The 24,217-nt window shown below is 44.2% G+C and overlaps 4 protein-coding genes across 7 annotated transcripts; all 4 read right to left on the bottom strand.

Annotated features, from left to right (window-relative positions):
- Window positions 1-3,171: 3,171 nt before the first annotated feature.
- Window positions 3,172-6,443, bottom strand: LOC103995822 (glutamate decarboxylase 4). Its single transcript, XM_009416525.3, has 7 exons — window positions 6,086-6,443; window positions 5,803-6,007; window positions 4,723-4,923; window positions 4,406-4,620; window positions 4,072-4,325; window positions 3,885-3,937; window positions 3,172-3,790 (listed from the first exon to the last, which is right to left on the bottom strand). Exons 1-7 carry the CDS (start codon window positions 6,169-6,171, stop codon window positions 3,314-3,316), a joined length of 1,491 nt encoding a protein of 496 aa, XP_009414800.2. The 5' UTR covers window positions 6,172-6,443; the 3' UTR covers window positions 3,172-3,313.
- Window positions 6,444-10,298: 3,855 nt separating this feature from the next.
- On the bottom strand, window positions 10,299-11,888 carry LOC135620170 (uncharacterized). Its single transcript, XM_065122883.1, has 3 exons — window positions 11,616-11,888; window positions 11,226-11,516; window positions 10,299-10,995 (listed from the first exon to the last, which is right to left on the bottom strand). The coding sequence occupies exons 1-3, from the start codon at window positions 11,886-11,888 to the stop codon at window positions 10,504-10,506; spliced, it is 1,056 nt and encodes a 351-aa protein (XP_064978955.1). The 3' UTR covers window positions 10,299-10,503.
- Window positions 11,889-12,050: 162 nt separating this feature from the next.
- LOC135620169 (disease resistance protein RPM1-like) lies at window positions 12,051-15,394 on the bottom strand. Its single transcript, XM_065122882.1, has 2 exons — window positions 15,258-15,394; window positions 12,051-14,566 (listed from the first exon to the last, which is right to left on the bottom strand). The coding sequence occupies exon 2, from the start codon at window positions 14,556-14,558 to the stop codon at window positions 12,051-12,053; it is 2,508 nt and encodes an 835-aa protein (XP_064978954.1). The 5' UTR covers window positions 14,559-14,566; window positions 15,258-15,394.
- A 457-nt stretch (window positions 15,395-15,851) lies between these two features.
- LOC103995824 (nuclear transcription factor Y subunit A-3) lies at window positions 15,852-22,556 on the bottom strand. 4 transcript variants are annotated; one of them, XM_018830067.2, is made up of 7 exons: window positions 22,433-22,547; window positions 22,093-22,356; window positions 19,185-19,562; window positions 17,587-17,699; window positions 17,393-17,464; window positions 16,685-16,855; window positions 15,852-16,485 (listed from the first exon to the last, which is right to left on the bottom strand). In XM_018830067.2, the coding sequence occupies exons 3-7, from the start codon at window positions 19,501-19,503 to the stop codon at window positions 16,138-16,140; spliced, it is 1,023 nt and encodes a 340-aa protein (XP_018685612.2). In that variant the 5' UTR covers window positions 19,504-19,562; window positions 22,093-22,356; window positions 22,433-22,547; the 3' UTR covers window positions 15,852-16,137. The 4 variants fall into 4 exon arrangements, with proteins under 4 accessions (XP_018685612.2, XP_018685611.2, XP_009414804.2 ...); XM_018830066.2 differs by having other exon boundaries at window positions 19,185-19,558; XM_009416529.3 differs by lacking the exon at window positions 22,093-22,356 and having other exon boundaries at window positions 19,185-19,558; window positions 22,433-22,556.
- Between the last annotated feature and the right edge of the window lie 1,661 nt (window positions 22,557-24,217).

The following is a 24,217-nucleotide window of genomic DNA, read 5'->3' as shown; positions in this document are numbered from 1 at the left end:
CACGACCTCTAAACGATATTGGCGGATATTCAACGACCCGGGCTTGTCGCCGCTCGACAGCGCCCCCGCTGACCCGTCGCCCGTGTCGTCCGAGGCCTTTCAGGACCTCGCTCATCAAGTTCGAGCTCTGATGGGTATGGTGCAAACCATTATCCCGCTCGTTTCTTCTCCGTCGCACTCTCCCACGATCGAACCACAGCGACAACGCGAGGCGCCCGTTTGGGCCCACACAACACTTCCGGAGCCCCCCACTTCACCTCGGGTCCGACCGGCCCCACTCGGGGATCCAGTGATGGCAAACCCGAGCGGCCGCCCCGAACCCGAGGCACTCTCTTCGGACTCCTTGCGGGTCCAGTTGCGCTTCGTTAGCTAGCAACTCGACGAGGTGCAGGAAGAGGTTCGCAGGTCCAAGGGAGAGCTCGGGGAGGACGCACACCAAGGGTCTCTCTTCACGCCCGAGATACGGGATCAAACAATCCCCCCGGACTTCCAGCTCCCATCTCTCGACGCTTACGATGGCTCCACCGACCCGGCGGACCATGTAGCTGTTTTTCGCGCCCAGATGGCGCTGTACGGGACCTCTGATGCTTTGATGTGTAGAGCGTTTCCCACTACTCTGAGAGGGTCGGCCCATGCGTGGTATGACGGCTTGAAGACCGAAACGATCGCTTCCTTCGACCAGCTCGCCAATGACTTCGAGCTCCACTTCGCGGCCTATGCACGGCCGAAGCCTTCCACGGCACTGCTCGGCAGACTTAAACAAAAGGAGGACGAGCCCCTCTAACATTTTGTGGATCACTTTGCCACGCACATCTGGGGTTTGTTGGACACTCACCCCTCTCTGTTAGTGCAGGCGTTTATGATAGGCCTGCGACCTTCCAAATTCCTCTGGTCCCTCACGGAGCAACCTCCCACCACAGTGCTAGAGATGCTCCCACCGCGGAGGCTTTGGCGGCCGTGAGGAGAAGGGACGACTCCCGACCGCGGGCTCCATAAGAGAGGTCAAGCACCCGCGGTGGCTACCCGATGTTGTCATCGTGAAAAGAAATCTAAGCCTTGCCTCAGTCTCTTCCGAGCGAAGGTTCAGTATCTACCTGACCCCCTCTCGGCTCGTGGTTAGCCCCGGCTTAAAATCTTCTAAATCTACACGGCTCGGCCATAGACTGCCGAGCCCGCCTTAGCGCGGCCTTCCTGCCTGAGCTGCATCCCTCGACCATAGACTACCGAGCCCACCTCAGCGCGGCCTGCCCGCCTGAGCCATGTCCCTCGGCCATAGACTGTCGAACCCACCTCAGCGCGGCCTTCCCGCCTGAGCTGCACCCCTCGGCCGTAGACTACCCGAGCCTACCTCAGCGCGACCTGCCCGCCTGAGTCGTGTCCTTCGGTCTGAGTTGTATCCCTCATGATGCCCGAGACCACGCCTGCATCGTGCTCCTCGGCCGCATGTTGCCCGAGACCACACCTGCGCGGCATGCCCGCTTTTGTCGTTCTCCTCGGCCGCATGATGCCCGAGACCACACCTGCGTCGTGCTCCTTGGCCGCATGTTCCCCGAGACACACCTGCGCGGCCAGCCCGCCTGCGTCGTGCTCCTCGGCTCCATGCTTCCCGAGACCACACCTGCGCGGACTGCCCGCTTGCGTCATGCTCCTTGGCCGCATGTTCCTCGAGACACACCTGCGCGGCCAGCCCGCCTGCGTCATGCTCCTCGGCTCCATGCTTCCCGAGACACACCTGTGTTGCCAGCCCGCCTGCGTCGTGCTCATCGGCTCCATGCTCCTCGAGACACACCTGCACGGCCAGCCCGCTTGCGTCGTGCTCCTCGGCTCCATGCTTCCCGAGACACACCTGTGCGGTCAACCCGCCTGCGTCGTGCTCCTCGGCTCCATGCTCCTCGAGACACACCTGCGCGGCCAGCCCGCCTACGTCGTGCTCCTCGACCCCATGCCCCAAGACACACCTGCGCGGCCAGCCCGCCTGCGTCGTGCTCCTCAGCTCCATGCCTCCCGAGACACACCTACGCGGCCAGCCCGCCTGCGTCGTGCTCCTCGGCTCCATGCCCCCCGAGATCGTGCCCGCGCGACCCGCCCGCCTGAAAACTGAAGCCATGCCTCGGACTCCCGTTACAACGATCGACGCAAACTTATTTCCGGGGGGGAAATATGATGAGGATAGTAATTATGATAAGACTCGGTTGACGTCAGATGACGCCTCACGCTTCGATCGACGTGACAACACCTGGTCAAACTGACCGGAACGTCGGCCGAGGCGCATTAACGCCTACTCAGGCTCGGTTTTTCACGCCACGCCAACGCCCATGTCAGACGCTACCAGCCAACCCCCTGCAAGCGGGCACATCAGAAAACAATAAGCTTCCCTATAAATACCCTCGAATTCCGAACGGAAAAGAGGGGGGGGGGGGGGGGGGGGGGGGGGACACACTAGGAGGAGACTTCTTCATTTAAACCCCCTCCACTATCGTCTGACTCGATCATCGAAGGGGTTGGGTCGAGCCTCCCGACCCGACCTTTGTGCAGGTGCGAAGCCGAAGGTCCCCGCCGGACATGCAGGTGCGGAGTTCCTTTCCTGAGGAAAAGGCGACCCCGTCCCGATCGGACACCGCACTACGACCACCTCGGCGAGCTCGAGGAAGACCCCAGGGAGGTCCCCGTCGTTCGGACCTGACACAAGCCGCGTTGGCCCCAAGGCTACGACGCGAAGTTGTTTACACTGATAGTAAGCAAACTCTAACATATATTAACTTAGACTTGACGAGAGGGACTTATATATTACGTTCTTAAAAATTTATAAGTTATTTTAGATATGAACAAATTATAAGACAAGTGATTTATGATCAAAATCACGGGGATTAAAATGAACCTTAACTATGTGTTGTTATAAATTTTTATTTTTTTCTCTTTTCTTGAAATGTGAATTAAGACTAGTATTGCATGCACTAGTTGACTGTCATCCCACGACATTACTTTTAGATTGAATTATATGCCTATTTCTCAATAGCTCTGGCCATATGAATTAGGGGCAAGTATTGAATTATAACCAGCTTGGATTTGACATTAGGTCCTTTCTAAGCCCTTTTGTTAATCATAAAGCAATTATTTTGGCCCATAAAATTGATATTGATCCTAACAAAACTCGATAATTGGAAGTCATAGTTGATGAAACACCATATTATTTAGCTCTTGAACAATAACCGTATGGCAAGTGTTGCCAATTCGTGTCCCTCTAAAACAGCGTACACAACAAAAAGAAGCAATCCTCTTAATCGTAATAATGTCTGGTAATAACTTGTAAGTACTAGCAGACGATGTTGGTGGTCTTCTTGGCCATGACGAACTTCTTCCAAGCGTCGGTGACGGACCGCTGCGTCTCGAGCTCCGACTTCTTGGGGATCGTCCCGTTGCGGTGGTGGTGTGGGTGGCCGTTGACCTTGGGCTGTTTGGGCGGCAGCGAGTCGAGCTCGTGCAGGACCTTCTGCACGTCCATCACGAGCCGCTCTGCCAGCGTGCGGCTGAAGTCCTCGCGGATGACGACGCGGAGCACCGTGACGTGCTGTGCGTCCGGCGGCATCGTGTACGCCGGCACGATCCACCCGAACCGGCGCAGGAAGTCTGACACCTCGAACTCGTCGTGCCGGCTTCGGTCCTTCAGCGAAAACGCCACCAGCGGCACGCCGTTGTCCTTGGAGACGATGTCGAACCGCCCTGTCCTCTCCAGCCCTCGTTTCAGCACCATGGCGTTTTCCTGGCAGTTCTCCATTACATTCTTGTATCCCTGCAGTAAAACAATGCCGAGGAGTCAACGCGAGAGAGAGAGATAGTTTGTGTGAGAGAGAGTGAGAGAGAGAGCGAGAGAGAGAGATGACTACCTCGTAACCCAGGCGAATTAGCTGGTAGTATTGTGCAATGACCTGGCTAGATCCTGATAAAAGGGGGTAGCAAAAATTGAAGTCAACAGTAGCAGTTTAATCTCTGTGGAAGTAAAAAAGATTGCTTTGCTTTGACGGAGGAGAAGATTAATTCCATATTCTTGGCATTCTGAGCTGCTATCATTACCTTTGGAGAAGTTGAGAGTGAAGGTGGGTTGATCGGCGCCGAGGTAATTGATGTGGAAGATGAGCTCTTCGGGCAAGTCGTCCTTGCTCCTCCATATCACCCACCCGATGCCGGCGTACACCAGCCCGTACTTGTGCCCGCTCACGTTGATGCTCTTCACCAGCGGCAGCCGGAAATCCCACTCCAGCTCCGGGTACAGGAACGGCGCGATGAACCCGCCGCTCGCCGCGTCCACATGGATCGGCGTGTCCCACCTGCATCATGGGACACATGAACCTAATCATTCAATGCGTGTTGGCCCATTGAGAGCAGAGCTGGTGGCCAAGGAACATACCCTTTTTTCTTGTTCTTCTCAGCCAGGAGGTCATTGAGAAGCTTGACATCTTCGAATTCTCCATTGAGCGTGGAGCCGAGGATTGCGGCGACGCAAATGGTGTTCTCGTCCACCATCTCCACCGCCTTCTTCGGGTCCATGACGTAGTAGCCGTCCCTCAGCTTGACCTCCTTCAGTTCCACCTCGAAGTACCTCGCAAACTTCTCCCAGCAAACCTTTCGATCCAAAGAACCGCGTTTGACAGGGTTAGATGCAAGAATAAGAAGGAAGAAGAAGATGATGGCTTGTGATGGGGTAGTAAGTAATAGACTGCGTACTTGGACGTTGGCACCGGTGACGATGTTAGGCTTGTCGTAAGGCTTCCCTTCAGCCTTCCTTCTGTTCTGCCATTTTCTCTTGAAGGCCAATCCAGCGAGCATTATGGCTTCGGAGGAACCGACGGTGCCGACGCCGACGGCGGCCTCCGACTCGCCGAGAGGTGCATTGAAGAGATGCGCAATCATGTTCACGCATCGGTTCTGCAGTAAACAAATGCTTTCAAGCTGATGAATAAAGATTGCATCAAGCGCAAAACTAGAGGAATAATATGCTCACACCAATGTCTTACAGAATGTTCCGTAAACAAGCTCTGTTCCGAGAGTCAAAATTCTCATGGAAACAAAGTTCATCCCCTGATTCCATATGAAAAGCTTCATATGGCTTGTAAAGCTATATAATTTCTTTTCTGAAAACTCCTCTTTAGACTAATTTTCCAATCGATTTCTCTTCATATATAACAAAAGAAAAACAAAGTTTGCCTTTTGTTGAAGAGCTCAAAGCAATCACATCATTCGGTCTCTGTTGAACAAGTCCTGTGCAGAATCCACACTCTGCCACCACTTTTAGACTTTTGAGGACAATTTCTTTTACATGAACTGATGGTTGAAACTTGGGCAATGACAGGTCGGCCAATTGACCAACAGGTCGGCCAATTGACCAACAGGTCATGACTCATCATTCCCTTACTTTTCTGGCCTGTTTCTTATAGTGTTCTTCACCAGTAGGGCAGGCAATTGGGAAGACCAAAGTGGCTGCATCATTGCACCCACTGATGCAGCAGCCACCTGTTTTGGTGATCACTGTAAATGTGAATCACAATTTTGATGATAACAGCCTAAATTTCTTGACTAGATAAGATGAAGACATCTAGATTCAGTGGACAATCTTCAATCGGAAAACTCAATTTCTGTGGGCGCAGATAGCATTTATGAACTGAAAACAAAGCGCATAGAAGAACTCGATCTTCAAAATTGAGCTTCCCGAGAAGCAGTAGCAAGTGGAGCAACGCAAATTCCTGGTGGTTTTGGTGTGACTCAACTGCAGGTAATCCCATGGAAGAAGATGGACAGGGTGTGTACCTGGAGCTCAGTGGTGACAGGGTACTCGTCCATGTCGACGTAGTTCTTGTTGATGGCAGCCATGATGAGCTTGTCGCACTCCGGCTCCATCCACGTGGTGACGAAGGATGCCAGGTTCAGCCGCGGGTTGCCGTCCAGCATCAGCTCGTCGTTGATGATCTGGTACGCCGCCTCCTTCGGTATCGAATTCTCCGGCATCCGAAACCTACACACACCCATCACCATCACCATCACTATCATCATCTTCAAGAACGCAGAAGAAGGAAAGAGGCGTTCGCTTCACCTGGGAAGGGCGTCGCGGACGTAGCGAGAGGCGAAGGTGGAGTGGACGGACACGTCGGTTTGAGAGGCGGTCTTGGAGAGCACCATGGCTTCTTGTTCTCCTACTTTGCAGAGCACAGATGGAGAATGAGGTGAATGGAGTTGAAAGAGAAGAGGAGAGAGATGGACGTGTGTGATGGTTTGGTTTGGTTTGCTTTGGGTTGGGATGGGAGGATTTGAAGGGACATGTAGGCGAGTTCTTATAGCAAGACGAACGGGAAAGAGAACAAGGTTCCCCGTCTCGTGACGGTGGTGGTGCTGGTTTGAGCCATCGTTTGCGGAGAAATGAAAACGGTGGTCGGCGGCCAGTTTTCTTCTTGCAGGAAAAGAAACGTATGTACGCGCATTAATTGAAGCGGACGACGAGAAGGTTCCCTGTTTGGTGGCTCGTCGGTGTGACCCGTTGACCATCTTACTGTTCACCTGATTGATGCCCCCATGGAATTCAACGTTCATACCACGTGTCCTCTAGAACCATAGTATATCACCATTTGATTAAATTAAAATTATATATTTATGAGTAAATTCTTAAAAAAAAGTCTCTAAATTTTTATATTTTCGAAAGAGCACCCCTTTTGTTTTATTTTTAAATATTATTTCTTAGTTTTTAAAAGATGAAAACTCTCGTACAATCAATTTTTATTATCTTCGTCTCATTACGAGTTGACGTGAGATTTTAAGTGTTAGGTGTTGTTCTTATGAAAAAGTCTCATGTTGGACTATTTCACTCGCTCCTCTATCACATGGCTCATCGTGTTAGGTATTGTTCTTATTAACCCACTCATCACTTTGCCCTCCTTTTCTTTTTACCATAGAATGCCTCTCTTTTATGATCATCATCATCACAACCCTCACAGCCTCCTCCCTTCTACATGTGAAAGACACTTGTGACATTGCCCAATCAACAAGCAACAATGAACCATCCTCTATCCACCCAAGCGACACGGAGGGTAGGTACACGATGAGGCTAAAGTCCAACCCTTCATCATCATTTGTGATGCTCATAATCTCACCCTCTTGACCTCCCTTCCTCGATTTCTAATTCATGATTTGCGTGCTTTCCGGATTACTTTCACCCTTGATATGAAATGGTACTGATGCTATTTATTTTACAGTGTGAAAAGTATTTCTAAATTTCTCAATTGAGAGAGAGAGAGAGAGAGAGAGAGAGAGAGAGAGAGAGAGAGAGAGAGAGAGAGAAGAGTTGTTAGAACAGTCATGACGTTTGAGAAAGTTTGGTGCGATCGTATTTTGGACGGCAAGAATTTGCGTTGGATGGAGGATTAAAGCTTAGTGATGGCATTAAAGTAATCAACAATGCTGTCTTCAGCTATAATGGAGTTGGGGAATCAATTAAGGGCTCGATCATGGATGTGGATGGATTCACAGAACCATCATCCCATGTTCATCTCACCGAGTTCACAATCTCTCAACCTCGTCAGGATTGGATTCATAGCAGAGAGTTGGATTTACACCACCAGCGGAAGTAATTGTCATGGTCAACAGTTTCCAGTTTTCTGGCACTCAAAGTTTGTGGAAGATGTCATCGAGTCTCCCATCACCACATGTTTCGACATCTTCTTGGTCATCTAGAGAAAGTTCTTGCACATCACGCCACAGGAACAAGTCATTCCTTTCTTGTTCTTGGAGCTCTTTTGACTTTTATCCGATTGTTCGGAGGGAAATCTAAATGAGCATCAGATTCAACATAATAAAACAAAACAAAGAACAGACAAGGAAGGAACAAAGGAAAGAGCACCGAATTTATGAAAGGTTGAAGGATGGGTGGAAATGAAGACAGAGTCAAAGGCTCATTTAACTAAAACTTGCCATGTGTTGGTCCATTGATTAAGCTTAAATGTGTCAGGAAAGAAAGAAATTGTTTCAAGCTGAAGAGAGTTAGTTCTTTGTGCTCCCACATCTAAAGAACAATCACAAGAAACACCAGTTGAGGTTATTTGTTTGGAACATCGAGCACTGCAAGAAATAATCACATTGGCTCAAAGTTCATTTTAGATTAAACACTGGTGAATAATGACATAAGAGTTTATGGTCATCCTATCTAGTAGATGAGGTATGCTTCACACATAATTTAGGGTTCGTTCATATCAACTATTTCTGACCTTTTGCACCTGGAACAATTCTACAATCTCGAAGACATTTCAGTTGCCTCTTAAACTTCAAGCCAGAGTTGCTTCCCTTTTGGTGGTGTTGGTGGTGTGTGTCCAAAATCAGCAGCAAAAACTAGCAGTGCCTCCGGTTTTGGTGTTTCAATAATGTGGTAAACCATGAATGCTTCCTGCACCGACCAAACCGTCCTTGCACTTTGTTGTGGTGGATGAGAATGGTATTGGCAAATGCGTGGGTCATGCAAGCAGGTCGTGAGTGATGGGTCCTCCTGGCTTTGCAAAGCTCCTCAGGAAAACCATGATGGTTTTGGTGATGTGCAAACACCAACTCATGGACTCGGGCAAAGAAGCACAATTGCATGTCTCGTTCATCTCTCTCCGCTAACAACATATTCTTTTGCCAAAAGATCAATTGTCTGATACACGTTGGGATGCACCAAAACCAGCCTTCTTTTAGGGAGATCAGGAGCTGGTTTTCACACACACACACACACACACACACACACAGAGTGACGCCCCATGGTTGCAAGTTTGGGTGGCAATGGCTTCAAGTTTCAGACTTTTCTATGCCTTGTGCTTCCATCATCATATTAATTCCCGAGCACCAACACAGGAGAGCTGTTCACACATCACAGCTGGTTGCGTTGCTAAGAAGGTAAGGTGGGTTGAACAAGCAAAAGAAAGTGGGAACGCAGGCACCACCGCGCACTATGGAAGATGAGGAAGCATATGGCATATGTTCGGGAATCAAAGGTTAATTTGAAGCGGGTTTCGTACGCCTTGTGGTTGAAGACTAGTGCAGTTCGAGGAAGGAAGACATGATTCGGTCGACTGCAGCCGCTGTTTTGGCCTCGCGCTGGTAGCATAGCATACCATTCCTTTCTTCCCTTGGCGACAGCGCAAGCTACGTGAGTGCATGCGTAGAGCTTCTTGCATATCGAAGAATCCATTCTCCTGGGTCTAACCAGGAAAAGAGAGCTTCTCCGGTCTTCATCGATGAAGAATGGTCAGAGGAAATGTTGGTTTTGACATAGCTGAACTCATGGATCATCCAAATAAAAGATCGAAACACATACATGTTGAGCCGAATTGGATTGGGTGATTGGGTTCATTCGGGTATAGGGTTGACAGCAACTCGTTCGAGTAAGATCGATCATAAGGTCAATATATTTGGCCGATGAGATGTCAACGTGTGGAGCCTAAGTTAGCATGAGTTTGAGGAAAAAAAACATTATTCTATATATTCATTATTTAGCAAATATATAAATATGAGCCTATTATACAAATTTGAAATATTTTTCGAAAATTTTATCTCGAGTCACTTATTGACTTAAATATCGATGGAGCCTCACAGTATTTTCTAGTCTTTTATTATAAAAAAAAATTAGTCACTACTTATCATACATTAGATGTTTTATCATTAAGATCGATTCATATTTCAATTATATGATGCAGAACCAATTTAATTTATCTCTTATTTGAATAAATTTAATTAGTTAATAGATATTCTTCGTAGGGTCTCACTTGATAATATATGTTTAGCGAGAAGACAAGAAAGTAAATAAAAAATAAATATATTCAATCTTGATTAAGGATTAGAAATCTTGATCGGAAATCTTAAAAATTTATATGAATGTTTATCGATCAAAATTTCATCGTATACTTGATTTGATGAAATTATATTTTTTTCATTTCTATATTTTTATTTTAAGTCTTATATCTAAGGTCTATATAAAGAGGTGAAAATATTGTAGTTCAAGTAATTGGAGAATGGATTATTAACAAATCAAATACTATATAAATAGTGTTTCCAATAAATAATGATTTTATTTTTCACATGAGAGATGTGTAGAGGTAAAAGATTTTCATGTTAGGAGTTTGATAGTTATATATTTTTTCTTCTATTATCTCGTCATTATTATCATTCTAAAATTTAATAGAAGATCATTTTTTATATTTATAATTAATATTTTTCGAACTTTTTTTGAAAAGTAAAGTCAAACCTTAGTTTACTGTACTTCAATCATACCACACACACATGTATACTTATAACCCAATAGTACCAATTCTAACATTAAATAAGATAAGATAAAAATATTATCAATCCAACACCATCACAAGATTGATACATTGCTAGCTAGCTGACTTAATATCATACAAAACAACTTTCAAGACTTCATCTTTGGAGCTATGAGGACAACAACATATGATGATACCTTCTTCTAGCATCACTTAGGTCATTAGTTTGATCCTACTCTCCATCACTTGCATTCACTGTCTTGCCATCCACAGTAGGCACTAATTCGGCTTCTTCATCAGCCTCCTCCGATATGGTAGGTAAGTTTGTCATCATCTTTTCTGGGGGTTTTGTATCCGAATCAGATGTCCTCCTTTCAGTCACCTCCATCTTTGCCTCGGATTGATCTAAATGCGAATCAACCTTTTCGTCACGTATCTCTATTTCGCTTTGGGTCACCTTCATCTTTGCCTCGGATTGATCCAAATGCGAATCAACCTTGTCGTCGCATATCTCTGTTTCGCTTTGGGTGACCTCCACCTTTGTCTTGGATTGATCTAAATGTGAATCAACCTTGTCGTCGTCGCATATCTCTGTTTCGCTTTGGGTGACCTCCATCTTTGTCTTGGATTGATCTAAATGTGAATCAACCTTGTCACGTATCTCCATTTCGCTTTGGGTTGGAAACGACGGCACAAATTTATCATCATCATCACCATCATCAGCCTGTGAGTCATGACATGTTTAATATTACTCGCAAAAGAAAAAAAAAGGTATATATGCATAGTTGTTACCCACAGTTCTTACCGGCAGGTACAGTTGTGACCGCGGTTGTAAACCGTTGGCATAAATAAGTTAAAGATCGTTGTTGTGGTTGTTGTTGTAGTTGTAGTAGTAGTAGTGTTCGGTGATGTAAATATAACGAATCAAAATCTTCTTCTTCTAGTAAAGCCTACCTTATTATTTTGCTCTTCCTCTTCAAAGTCACTCGCCAGTGAACCTTCATCCACTACGGGCACGAATTCCGGTTGTTCAGTGGAGAGCGAAGGATGCTCCGAAATGGTAGGCCAGTTTGTCTTCTTATCTTTGCGGGGGGATGGAAATGAATTAGATGTCCCCCTGTCATTCATCTCTGACCTCGTCTCGAATGGAGGTAAGTACGAATAAACATTCTCGTCCGTCCCTGTTTCGCTGGGGGTTGGAAATGGATACGGTGGCACGGACTTCCGATCCTCCTCCTCCTCCTCCTGCAAGTCATCATGTTAATCCGTGTCGCATGTATGTAGATATATATGTATGTGTATGTATATAAGGGTAAAGCAGGATTGGAGTTGGGAGTGAAGTACCTGCGGACGAGGTGCACGATTCGTGGGCCTGCTCAGGATTTCAATGATCTTCTTACCGTCAGCGAGGTAGGCGTGCCAAATGTTTGGGATGTGGTCTACTCGCTTTCTCTGGTCTTCTTGGATTGCGTAGAGGAAGAAATTGTTGCACTCCGATAAGTAGAGCTTGTGCAGGGACGTCAGATGCTCGATGCCTTTGGGAAGCAGCATCAACTCCGACAGGCCTTCCATTTGAAGCAAACGAAGGCTCTTCATTGACCCTTTCTCTATCACCATCCTGTTGACGTATGGTAAATGAAGCAGATGAAGCTCTTGCAGATTCGGGAACCAGCCTTCCTTGAAGCGTAGTTGCAAGCCGTGGTATGCCTGCCGTAGGAAAAGCACCGAAAGGTTATGGAGGTGGCAGAGTGCCGGGAGTGGATCTTCTTTCAGGCCGCTTCAGCCCAAGCACAGCTCCCGAAGCCTTTCTCCCAGGGAACGGAAGGAGGGAGGCAGCAATGGGGAGTCATGGACGTGCAGGCCACCGCCTGCCACGACCCCACCCTCTCTTCCCCTCCGCATCCCCGCACAGCGTTGCTCCTGAACCACCACCGGTCCCACCACCGTTCCCTGCACATGGAGCTTCTGCAGGTTTTGGAAGCAGTGGCCCAAGTCTTGCAACTGAAGCACCTCCTTCTCGTCGTAGGCCGTGATGCTCAACTTATAGAGGGAAGTCATGTGCGACACTGAGGCGCTCAGAAGCGGGCAGTGCACGCCTTTGACTTTGGATACGATGAGCACCTTGAGTTGGGTCAAGTAGCCGAGTTGCCTCAACGACGACTCCTCGTCCGCGGCGATGTCCAGGTGTTGTAAGCTCGTAAGATTCTGCAGGCCTAAGCCGCCCGGAGCCTTGACATGGCTGACGAATTCGAAAGATCGACGGCTTCTGTCGTTCAACCTGAGAGCCAGCAGGTATCGCAGCTTCCTCAACTGGCTTATCCCCTTGGGCAGCTTCTCTATTTTAGTGTAGCGGAGATCCAAGGTCTGCAGATTGCGGAGCCTTCCGATGGAGTCGGGAAGGCGTTTAACCTTCGTCTTCCTTAGCCCCAGATAGTGCAGGTTGATTAGGTCCATGAACACATCAGGAACCTTGTCCATGTCTGCGCTTTCCAGATCTACAACCCTTAAGTATCTAGCATTACGTGACACCGTCTTCAGCAAGGTGGTCAGGGAGGAATCATGCTTGAACACAAGCAAGGAGCGAATGCGAGAGAAATCCATGTGGAACAAGGCGCTGTTGGCGGCGTAGTCGTGCACCGACAACCGACGTGCTTCGCACCCCAACCCTCCCGATGATTCCGACTCTTTCCACACCATGCTAAAATTTTCTTTCCGGGCTGTGGGCAGAGTCAATTCACGCATCAATCCGTGCATCCCACATCTCCTCACCCTTCCGAAGCTATTCCTCTGTACACCGTGAAGCATGGACCGATGGACGAGTTCCTCCAGGAATTCCTCCGCCACTTCCTCCACCGTCTGTGTTTCCCTGTCCTGGACGAAACTTTCGGCGATCCAAAGCCTTATTAACTTCTTCCTCTTGATCTTGTAGTCGGGGAAGACGCTGCAGTACAAGAAGCAGTTCTTCAGATAACTCGGTAGATCGTCGTAGCTCAGATTCAGAACATGCTTCAGGTTGTCCAAGCTTGGATTGTTAGCGAACTCCCAGCTGAGCTTTTTGTAAACGCGTTGCCATTCCGCCTCGGTCGTCCCTTTCAGTGACATGAGTCTGGCTACGGCCACGATGGCCAGTGGCAGGCCTTGGCACTTCCTGACAATATTTCTCCCCACCGTCTCCAAGTGTTTGGGGCAACGCCTGTCGTCGGCATGCCAAAATACCTCTCGACAGAAGAGATCGAACGCTTGGCCTTCATCTTCAATTTTCCGAAGCTTCAACCGGTGCCTCTCTTCTGATGTCGAAGCTACCTCGTTTAGCCGTGTCGTGATCACTATTCTGCTTCCACGATTGTTATCGGGAAGAGCACGTTGCACATAGGAAGACAACTCTCCGCTCCACACATCATCGAGAATCAGCAAGTACCTCTTCTCCTGTAGAATGCTGCAAACGTCCTCCTGTACACGATTAAGGTCCGACGACCCGTAACCATCATGATCCGATTGATCTGCGTCCAGCAGTTCCTTGAGAATTCTTCGCATCGAATGTTCGATTCGACAAGACTTGGAAACGGTGACCCAGATTTTGCAGTCGAAGCGATTCTCGATCTCCTGGTTCCCGTAAACTTTGTCAACCATGGTGGTCTTACCTACACCACCCATGCCCCAAACCGATATCACCGTGCGTGTAGACGTTTCATCTGTTAGCAGCTGAAACAAAATTTTCCTTTGTTCTCTGTAAATATTGTCGTCTTCTTCGCTGACAGGGTATGATCTCGACGAATTGAACACTCTTCCGACAAAGCCGTTTGCATTCTCGCCTTCGGCGTCATCATCATCTACTTCGGACTCATTCTTCCTGATGTCATAGCGATCCTTCATGGCTTCGAGATGGGATAGGCCAGTCTCTATAACTTTCAGCCGATTAGCTATGAGATTCCAGGCGCTACTCTTTTTGTGACTTCTCACAGCTTGATTAAAAAAGGATCTGAGTCCACCCTGTGACCGCTCTACGGTAATATGCAAGTACTCGTCGATCACGTCTTCCATGGAATCTGCTATCTCCCTCGCTCGTTTCAGCCATGGCTCTATGGTGGTGTTATACTTCTGCATGTCCACGGAGCTCAAAAATATTTGCATGTGCTCGAACTCGCTTCTGATCCGTCTGATCGTCTCCTTAACTTCCGTCTTCAGCGATTCTTCGGCTCCTAAATTGAAGCCCATAGCTGCCTGTATAGCTTCGCCCGCCATGGCCACGGCAATCTTTTCGGCAACGAGGATGAGAAAAGACTCCATGTTGGGTTCTGTCCACAGAGTCATGCAGTCAAAAATTAGTCAAACAGAAATCTAATTTCTACTTTTGGTGTTGATGGATATAATCTCATTAATTTTTGCTATGGAGTAAAAATATATATTTATTTTTTTTTATAAATATCAAGAATATTAGAATGATAAATTTATCAAAAATATTCAATATATTTTTGAAATATAATTTTACCAAATAAAATTTAAATCGATACATATTTAAAAGAAAGTTTCCATCTATTACTCGTCGAACAAATGAAAACATTTCATAGTTGCACATTCACTCAGATCCAAAATAATAAAGATCATATGACTCATGGGGTTCCTTCTTCTGATGAAGAAAAGGAAGATTAAAAGTAAAATAATTCCAGGCATAGGGTTCCTATAGAAGACAAAGTGAAAGACGCAGTTGTATAGATTAAAAGTGGAGGAAGAGACGGGAGAGGAAGGATCTCAGATGAACTCGACCCCTCCTTCAGCACCAGAGATGCACGATTCTCAGGGAAAGTTACAAGATAAATGGAAAGATTCCAAGCTCAAAAAATGGAGTAACGAGATCCAGATGTGGATCCAAGTGCAAGATAACGGCTTGTTGTCTTGCTCAAATCAATCAGCATAACATTCATTGACTGAAACAGTGAATAACTCAGCCCATTGATGAAGAAATCCGCATGAGAGAAAGAACAGTACCTGAGAGAAGATGAGCCTCTCGCTAGCTCCGATGATGAACCAGGTGACTCTCCTTCCTCGATCCTGGCTTTCTTATACAAAGACGCACTGCCATTTGTGAAGCATATATATTATTTCGCCAAACGAAAGCTATGGAATATCTTATAATATCCTTTTGTTGAGTCAAGTCAATGAATACGAGCTTTGAAGACGTCGGCATCTGTCCCCAACTCACAATTATTGTTTCGGTCTCTGCGTCGACCAATACAAGCCATGGATCTCGGCATTCATTAAGTATTATACTGTAGTGGTCTGCGGATGAGTGCAAGCCATGTGATTCATCGCGACCCGCGCGCGAGAGCGTGCTTCGCGGATCGATCGGCATTACCAAATAAAACTCGGTCTCGCATGCGTGGAATAGAATAAATATTCGAGCCATTTTAGATACACAGTTTTGTTAACACCGTATTCATATGTAAATTAATCATACGAATGATATGGCTGTTTGAAGTCCGATCGGAAGAGTAACAATCACATCAAATCATTTCGGCAATATAATGCCTTGGCTTGCCATGTATCCACAGCATGTCTTATCAGATTCAGAGAATTCATGCATTAAGTAGTAAACAGGATGGAGATGGAATCCATGCATTTGTTTGAGAAGGAGGTCTCTGAGTCACACTTGCTATCTCTTTACTTGGTACAAATTAAAGGACGAGTACGATAAGCTCTGTACTGGTTAACACTGATGAGTTTCTGAGTTACCAAACTAGAGTTTTTTAGTACCATGTCAAATGAAGCATTTCGGATGAGATGCCAAAAGCCAAGGATGAATTGCCGGGGAACCACCGTGAGACACAGCGAGATACAATCTCCTCACTCTCGGTTGGCTCCCCAAGTTTTACCGCATGGGTGGGACTTGGAGCTCCGAATTACTGCTCATCATGCTGCCGCCACCTTGATTGCTTGTTCCCATGCTTGAATGGAGGAGATTGGGCAAGGGGAAGCCCAAGCGATCCCGTTGCGCTAACATGCTTCTGTTTGTAGAGACAGTTGCGGTGTCGGAGTCGATCAAAGTGGCAGCCAAACCAATGGGGCGGAGCTCTGAACCGGTGAGCTGCTTACGGCCTGACATGGCAGAAGCCTGCGTCTGCTGTTGTTGCTGGAGCTGCTTTGTGTTGAGGAATCGTCCACCGGATCCCCTTGCCCTCTTCATTGCGTGAAGATGGCGTGACTCATGAAGATATGGCTGAAAAGATACAGGCATAAGTTAGTTGTTCCTATTGATAGCATTTCAGAGTTAGTTGTTAGTTGTGCATATATGCAAAATCAGGTCTATGTTAATTTTGGCAATGCAATTAATTCTCTTTTTCTTACTCGCGTAACGAAACAGAAGAAATATTTAAACAAAAGATAACGACGACTTATGTCCTTACAGAAGCGTATACCTTTCTATTTTTGATGAGTTTGTTTTGAGCCTCCAACTTTGCACGCAGCTGCCTCCTTCGAAGTATTGCATTATATTGTTTTGCATTGACATAAATGGGTTCTTCCGCTGCAGGTTGAAGCGGCAGTGGAACTCGAGCAGGGGATGCTATTCCCGTCATTTGTGGTTGAATCTGCAGGTAGAGTAGCACCGTGCCATATGAAGAAAATGAAGATAGCAAATCAATGAAAATTTATCTTTTACGCTACAGGTCGACACTAGTAATGTGCACGGGATCCTATAATTCCTATGATGTATATTGTTGCATGTTGTATTTTCCTAATTGTTAGTCGCAACTATATCGTATGCACTTGCCGATCGACTATGTTTGCCATTGGCCAATGTGCAAAATCAAGATTGGACACGCTGATTGATAGCAAACGAATGAAAATTAAGACTGCTATGTGACTGATGTGCAAAAGCTTGTCATTGTTGATTTGTTCTTCCTATGTTTTTTCTCTCCATCAAAGTCTTAAAGTTCTAGCTGAAAGTATCGAAACAAAAAAAAAAACACTCCATGGACCAGAATGAAGGTGAAACCTTTAATGCATATACCAACAGATAGAAACCATAGTATAGTCCAGCCCTACTTGAAAATGGTGGAGCAACCACATGTATGTCCAATTGAAAGCCAGAGAAAATTAGCAAAACAAAATTTTGAAACACTTACCACAGCATGTGGTCCGCACACAGCAAAGATACCACCATAATATGGGTCAGCATAAGGGTATGGAACAGGAGCCTGCAACAAGAAATCCAGAAGCCCTAATATCAGAAGCAAATTAGTTAAATGAATTTGATGATACAGGGTGTCCCATATAAACAAATCATTTAACAGCTCCAAAAATACCAATGCGAACTTACAAAGGACTGGCTGTAGTCCCATTTTGGAGGTGCAAGGGCAGCATCTGATGCCCCAAGAGATATGACTGGCTTCAGATGATCCTTGGCTGACTTTGTGAGTGTACTATCGATACCTAACAAAGGAGAGCAACTGTGTAAGAAGGTAAGATAATGTGGAAGAACTAGAACGTACTTGCATAAAGAAAAGGGAACTCTGAAACCAAGATTTTATATACAGATCTTTATAAATTATACAGGCATGCAAAGCAACCTAGACACAAGAAAATACATTGCAAAAATTGAAGGAACTATTAACATGCACATGGTACATTTTGTACCATTGACATCTACAAGTATGCAAAAATATCTAAGTAAAATGTTTTAGGACTTCATGATGCCCAATTTTCTATGATAAAAAGGAGAAAGTAGAAACAAACATTGGTATCAAATTTTGCCTGGACCAATAACCACCAAACAGTGTTTCCTAGTCCGAGCTTTAACTAGCATGCAGACCATGGCTTTTCGTCTGGTCCAGTCCGGTTCCAGGGTCTGGTCCTCGCTCTCTCTCTCTCTCACCCATGCTCGCTACTGCCACCATCGCCCACCCACTGCCCCAATACTTTTTCCTCCTCCTCTTCCCCTTCTTAATCTTCTCCTTCTCTTCTTTCCCCATTCTCCTTGTCCTTCTCCTCTTCTTTCCCCCCTTCTCGATGCTGATCGGTATACCAGCATACCATGTTTCGGTGCACCAGTATGTATCAGACCCCTACCGATCCACCTAGGGACCGGTACAGGTAAATTTCCAACACTTGGATAAATCATAATCTTATCCATAAATATCCAACACTTGGATAAAAAGAACAAACTGCAAAGAAATGTCAGTGATAAGGTACATGCTTCCCACATACAGAATTTTCTTAAGAATCCTCGTGTTGCATTTGAAAATTGACTTCACAGGAGAATTCAGTGGTTTAAATTTAGCAATTTACTCCATTTTAAACTGTATAAACAGATACATATCCAACTGGAAGAGAACATTTTTTATAAGAAATTAAAACATTCACCAATTAAGACAATAGTTACACTGTGTACAGATTATGGTTAACTAAACCTTTCAACAAGCCCTTTGTGTAGGGCAACTATCAAGCTTTTAATCTCATGGACATAATAAAGCTCAAATAGACCTGTGTATCTGGCAACTATCAAGCTCCCCATCTACGCTCTAAATATGGAAGACAACCAGAGGAACCAGTGGCAATTGAGTACAGATTTGCAACAAGAAAAGAAAGAAACATGAGCAATCAGGCAAGCACTCGGTATATCTAGCAGAATAAGTATACAAGTCTTTGGTGTAGATAGAAGGTCAAGCTCACAATGTATTTTTATTCATTTTAAGTTAATTTTCCAGATTAAGGCAATCATCAAGTTTAATATTGATTACTGATAACAGAACAATGTGGTCAAGCCATAACAAACAACTTTCTAAAGTGACATTATGCAGCAACAAAAATGAAATATCAACTCGAACAGAAGCAGATAGAAGATAATATTCACTACATCTAAGAACACAAAATCCAAAAGGCGTAGTAAAAGAGCATTTCATATTAGTTTGCCTATACCAGATTGTACTGAAATATGTTGCTCATGAACATTGTCTTCACTTGTTCCTGATATTTCTTGATGAGATTGACCAGTGGACTGAGTTGATGAGTCATGTTCAGATACCGAATGGCTCAATAGCTTTACCTTGGTACCATCTTTCCCCAAGAAGTCCATGTTCATATTCAAGTTCTTGGAATATGAGGACTCCGGAATAGTTGCACTATTTGAATTCCACCAAGTAGGATTGTTCACACAAGTAGATTTTGAATAGGGTCTATTCTGTGAACCTCTCATGCCAATGTCTTGCATTTCAGAATATCTTGCATCAAGATGCATATCCCAATACCAGGCTAGTTCTGGAGCAAGTGTAATTTCTTGCTAGTTGTAAAATCTAGCTAGTACATAGAAAAAAACAATTATCAATATCACTGTGTTGAAAGAAAGTTAGGAGCATCTGAAATCAAGACATAGACCATTTAAATAACTCCGACAATTTACTCATAATGATTTTCAGAAAAAGAGAAAAAGCATATAACAAGCTATTGGCGGCTATAAACATAATTTGCAAGATTGCTGAACAACATTAGCAAGTTGTTCAGGATTACTGACATCAGCTGCAACCATGATATTTGATTAACCACAAAGTTCATATATTTGTTCAAATCTGTGTAAAGAATCCATATTCACATGATTGACTTCAAGTTGACAGACAGTTACAAAGAACACTAATATTTGATGGTAGAAGGCATGGACGACAATGATCATCATGCACTGTATCCCATCTTGGCACAGCTTACAAGTCAGAAAGTGGTGGATATTTAAAGGTTGATGTCTACTAAAGTTGAATCCAGCAAAGTAGTTTTGGGTGGATGTAATTCTCTGCCATCCTATGTTAAAACAACCAAATTACTAGAACACCAAGCAATTTTGTGCATCTCCGACCCAAGAATCTACATAGTGATCTACGAATGCAAGTTCAGCTCGAATGGATAACAGAATCCAGTAGGTAGCAAGATCTTCTTTGTGTCTACAGAGACCTTTAATTCTGTTACCTTTCGCATTATGGCTATCTATGGTATTTAGCCGATAGGGTCCAGTGCAGAACCCACAAAAGAATTTGTTTCTATCAGATTCTGGATAAAAAGATCTCAATAGCAGCAAAAGATCCAAGTAGCCGACCCCAAATAGTTGGGACTTTGTTGCTATTGTTGTTATAGATTATGGATGAAAATCATTTCACCTTTTTGTGCCAAACTGGACTTATGTGGCTTTAGTATCAAATCACTTTAATATTTAAGATTTTACTTTGTGAATCAAACTGATCTGCATAACATAAATCATTCATAAAAAGTGAATATGATTCACATTTCAGTGATTTTACACACACCCACACATAGAGAGGTGAAACTCAAAGAAGATACAGGCAGAGCAGGGGAAGAAAGGGTTATGGTGCATTAGATCCATAAGATCACCATGTTCATTAGAGAAAACCCATGGTTCACCAGGTTCATCTGCAAAGGACCTAATAAATGACCTATAATTAAAGGCAAGATATCCAACTATTTGCATCTCAGAATAAAAAACTTAGCACCCAAAATATGGCTAGAATGGCACAAAATAGATGAAAAGAAGTCTTCTTTTATCTTTAACATTCTGCATTTTGATATGTTCTTTGTAGGCAAGATTATTCATACAAATCAATAGGCATCCTGGTGGACAATTTGGTAACCATGAATCTTGTTGCCAAAGGTTAATTTAAATCTCTTTCAGTATCGACCTGAACCTGAGATTATAATAGCTTTGGAGTATCCTTCAGAAAATTTCAAAAGCTAAAAGTACCAGAAATGCTCATGTTTATAGCCCTCCCAAAGTGTAATTTCCCTCTGCCAAACATAACTTTGTTATACGAGTTTTACATAATACGAAAAAAAAAGTTACTAGAATCAGTAAACTCATATCACCAAAGAATTTCCATTTTTTCCCAAGCAGTTGAGCATGAAAGATTAATCCTTTGCCAAAAACTAAACCCACTACACTACATCACTTTAAAAGTGTCAGAAAAATGAATTTGAAGCAGATCAACCAACATTGTCGTGTAATATAGGAGACTTGCTTTTTTCAGAAAAGAACTCCCAAACCATCAACATTTCAAGTATGTGGAAAAACTTGTTTTTCTCTGGATTACACAGAGAACAGAATGGTTCTGAATCGAGCAGTTGTGCAAGTTTTTCATGGGGAGTACTTGCTGTTCTCTGGATTCAGTACTCCCCAACAGACCGAGTTTTACAGCCTGAATTATGTGGAAAAATTAAAAATTGTGCGGCTTGCTCAATACTTGGTGAATAGATCATTCTACCCTGAAAGGAACACTAACTGCATTTGTTTTTCCCAATTTGCCCAACAAGCTGCAATGGCTCTTCCCAGGTAGAAACCAGTTTCCATCCACAGGTAAAAGGATATTGATCTCCAAACAGGCAATTGTGATCACATGTTCTAAGGTATACAGTATCAGTCAGCTATAACAAAATGGATATTTCATTTCTATATAATGCGATTGAAGTATCTTTAGTAGTGTGCCTTCGTAGTATACAAGACATTTCACTAAAAAATCATTATTTTACAAAAATAAAAGAAAAAAAAATTTCATGTGCATCCATGCAACAAATATAGATATTTCATTTCTATATAGGTCACACAAATGACACCAAGAAACGAAGGAATCAACAATTCTTGAAGAAACACCATGAGAAGACTAAAAATCCCCACCACAGTCACCTCTCATCCAAGAACCCGCAACCAAATGACATGCACCCACAAACCCAATCGGTTTAGGAAAACTAATCTCCATCTAACAAGAAAAGAAAAAGAAACCAAGCAATCAGCAATTCCAAAGAACAAATACCATCAGAAAACCAAAAAAATTACCATCACAATCACCTCCCAAACATGAACTCCGCAACCCAATGACATGCACCCTCAAACCCAACGGGTATCAGTAAACCAATCTCTTTCCTGCAGCAGAGAAACCGAGAAAACCAAAGCCTTCTTCAACTATCCCCACAGAAGAAAACCTCTTCCCACAGACATCCCAAACCAAATCCAAAAGCAGGACCCAGACAGAATCAAGAACAGAACCTCAAGATTCACAAAAATTTCATCCAACAAGCAACAGTTCAAGTCAGGGTGCACCTGAGAGAAGGATCAAAAAATGATGACAAGAATAAAATTAAAAATCAGAAAAAAGTCAATGGGTTAAGAGCAAAACCTTCAGGAAGGGAACATGTTCCCTTTCTTGAGCCCTCCCTCTACCTCTCCCTCTCCCCTACCACCCTCGCATTAAAAAAATAGTTTGCAAAGCTTTCACTTGCCAACTGCACAAAAAAACATCTTCCTTTATCCTTAGAAACAGTAAAGAGATAAATAACTCTCACTCCACTTCCGTCACCAAACACACTTAGCCGCCCCCTCCTTGTCTCTCTCTCTCTCTCTCTCTCTCTCTCTCGCTTTCTGTCTCATGATAAATTATTACCATCCAATGTCACCATGTTCTTTACTAATTACCCACGAAGTTGGTGCTATTCTCATCGGTGGCACTCCCGCTTTGCTCCAAAGCAGCCACATGTAGCCTTTGCCGATGACTAATACCCACTGTTTCCCTGGCTTGTCTCGACCCACACCAACAACGCCTTTTCCTCCCATGCTCACCCGACAAGTAAAATCATTGGATCCAAGAATTTATCCCGTGGTGTAATTGGTAGGTCACGGGAGTTGGCATCTTAGATTCCCCTCTTTTTCCTCCCTAGATTTTGTATGTTTGTCACGTGTTCATGGGTGGATGGCGCGTGTACAATCACAGCTAACACGTGCCTCACCCACCACCTTGAGGTGTAATATTAATGTGACCGACAATAGCTTGCATGTGTTGAACTCTGCTTAAATATCAATGATTACGGTCAAATATTAAATGTGAATCCAACCCATCTATTATACACACACACCCAAATATATATATATATATATATATATATATATATATATATATGAATCTTATCAATCAGAAAATGAACATAATCCTTGAACCTATTTACGACACAAACTCATTTAAACCCAAAAACTTGGCTAGTTCTTGATCAAACTATTATTGTGTTGGGTTATCATTTCTCAGCTTAGACATACTAATTAAAGATTTTGACAAACAACTGCTGCAGTTTTTTTGCTGGTTCATCGAACTCATGAAACAGAGCTAATTTGACTGGTGAGAAAGAAGAAGAGGATGGCTGGTTTGAGTAGAATTATTTTGATGAGACATGAAAGGAGACAAAAGGTCCTCATGTACTATACTCACAGGTAAATCTACTCCCATGTCCACAAACTGGAAATAGTAGTTCTCGTCGAATTCAAGAAAGCGATGACTCGAAAGACATGAAATATGCATTGATGGATGGGACATGATTCACTGTTTATGTACCTTAGGTACTCACCTCGACAAGGTGAAACCATATTAAGAAGAGTGTGGACACAACCTCCTCCTCCTTCTTCTTCCCCAAATAAACAAACGTATAGTGTAAACGAGTGATGCAATCTACATTATATATTCATCCTGTCGTATTAGGTCTGCATGACCTAACTGGTCCATCGGTCATTGATTGATGAAGAAGACATTTAGCCGTTGATCGAGACCAATCAACTAATAGTTTCTGATCAATCATGAACTCTGTATCTAATTCATTCTTTGTGCATCTGTGATCAAGTCAAGCACATCCTAAACCATCTTTAACCATTCCATGCGCCAGATCGAGACATCCTTGTTTCCCGCTATGTACATTGGTAACATTAATATGCTTCACGTGTAATGTCCACTTGTAGCTTGAACATTCAAACAAGAAGGTCATAGAGTTATGCAAGCGTTCATCGAAAGTGATTGGACAAAGAATCGTGACCATATTTAGATCAATTCATATTCTCCAACCAAAAAGTGAATGAATCTATCTGTTTGTCTGTTAACACAAAGTGTCTGTGGCCCAAGTTGCAATGAAAATATACTGCTTAA

This window comes from Musa acuminata, chromosome BXJ2-8 (assembly GCF_036884655.1).
Source record: "Musa acuminata AAA Group cultivar baxijiao chromosome BXJ2-8, Cavendish_Baxijiao_AAA, whole genome shotgun sequence".
NCBI classification, from domain to species: domain Eukaryota; kingdom Viridiplantae; phylum Streptophyta; class Magnoliopsida; order Zingiberales; family Musaceae; genus Musa; species Musa acuminata.
This window is presented reverse-complemented; position numbering and strand designations above follow the sequence as displayed.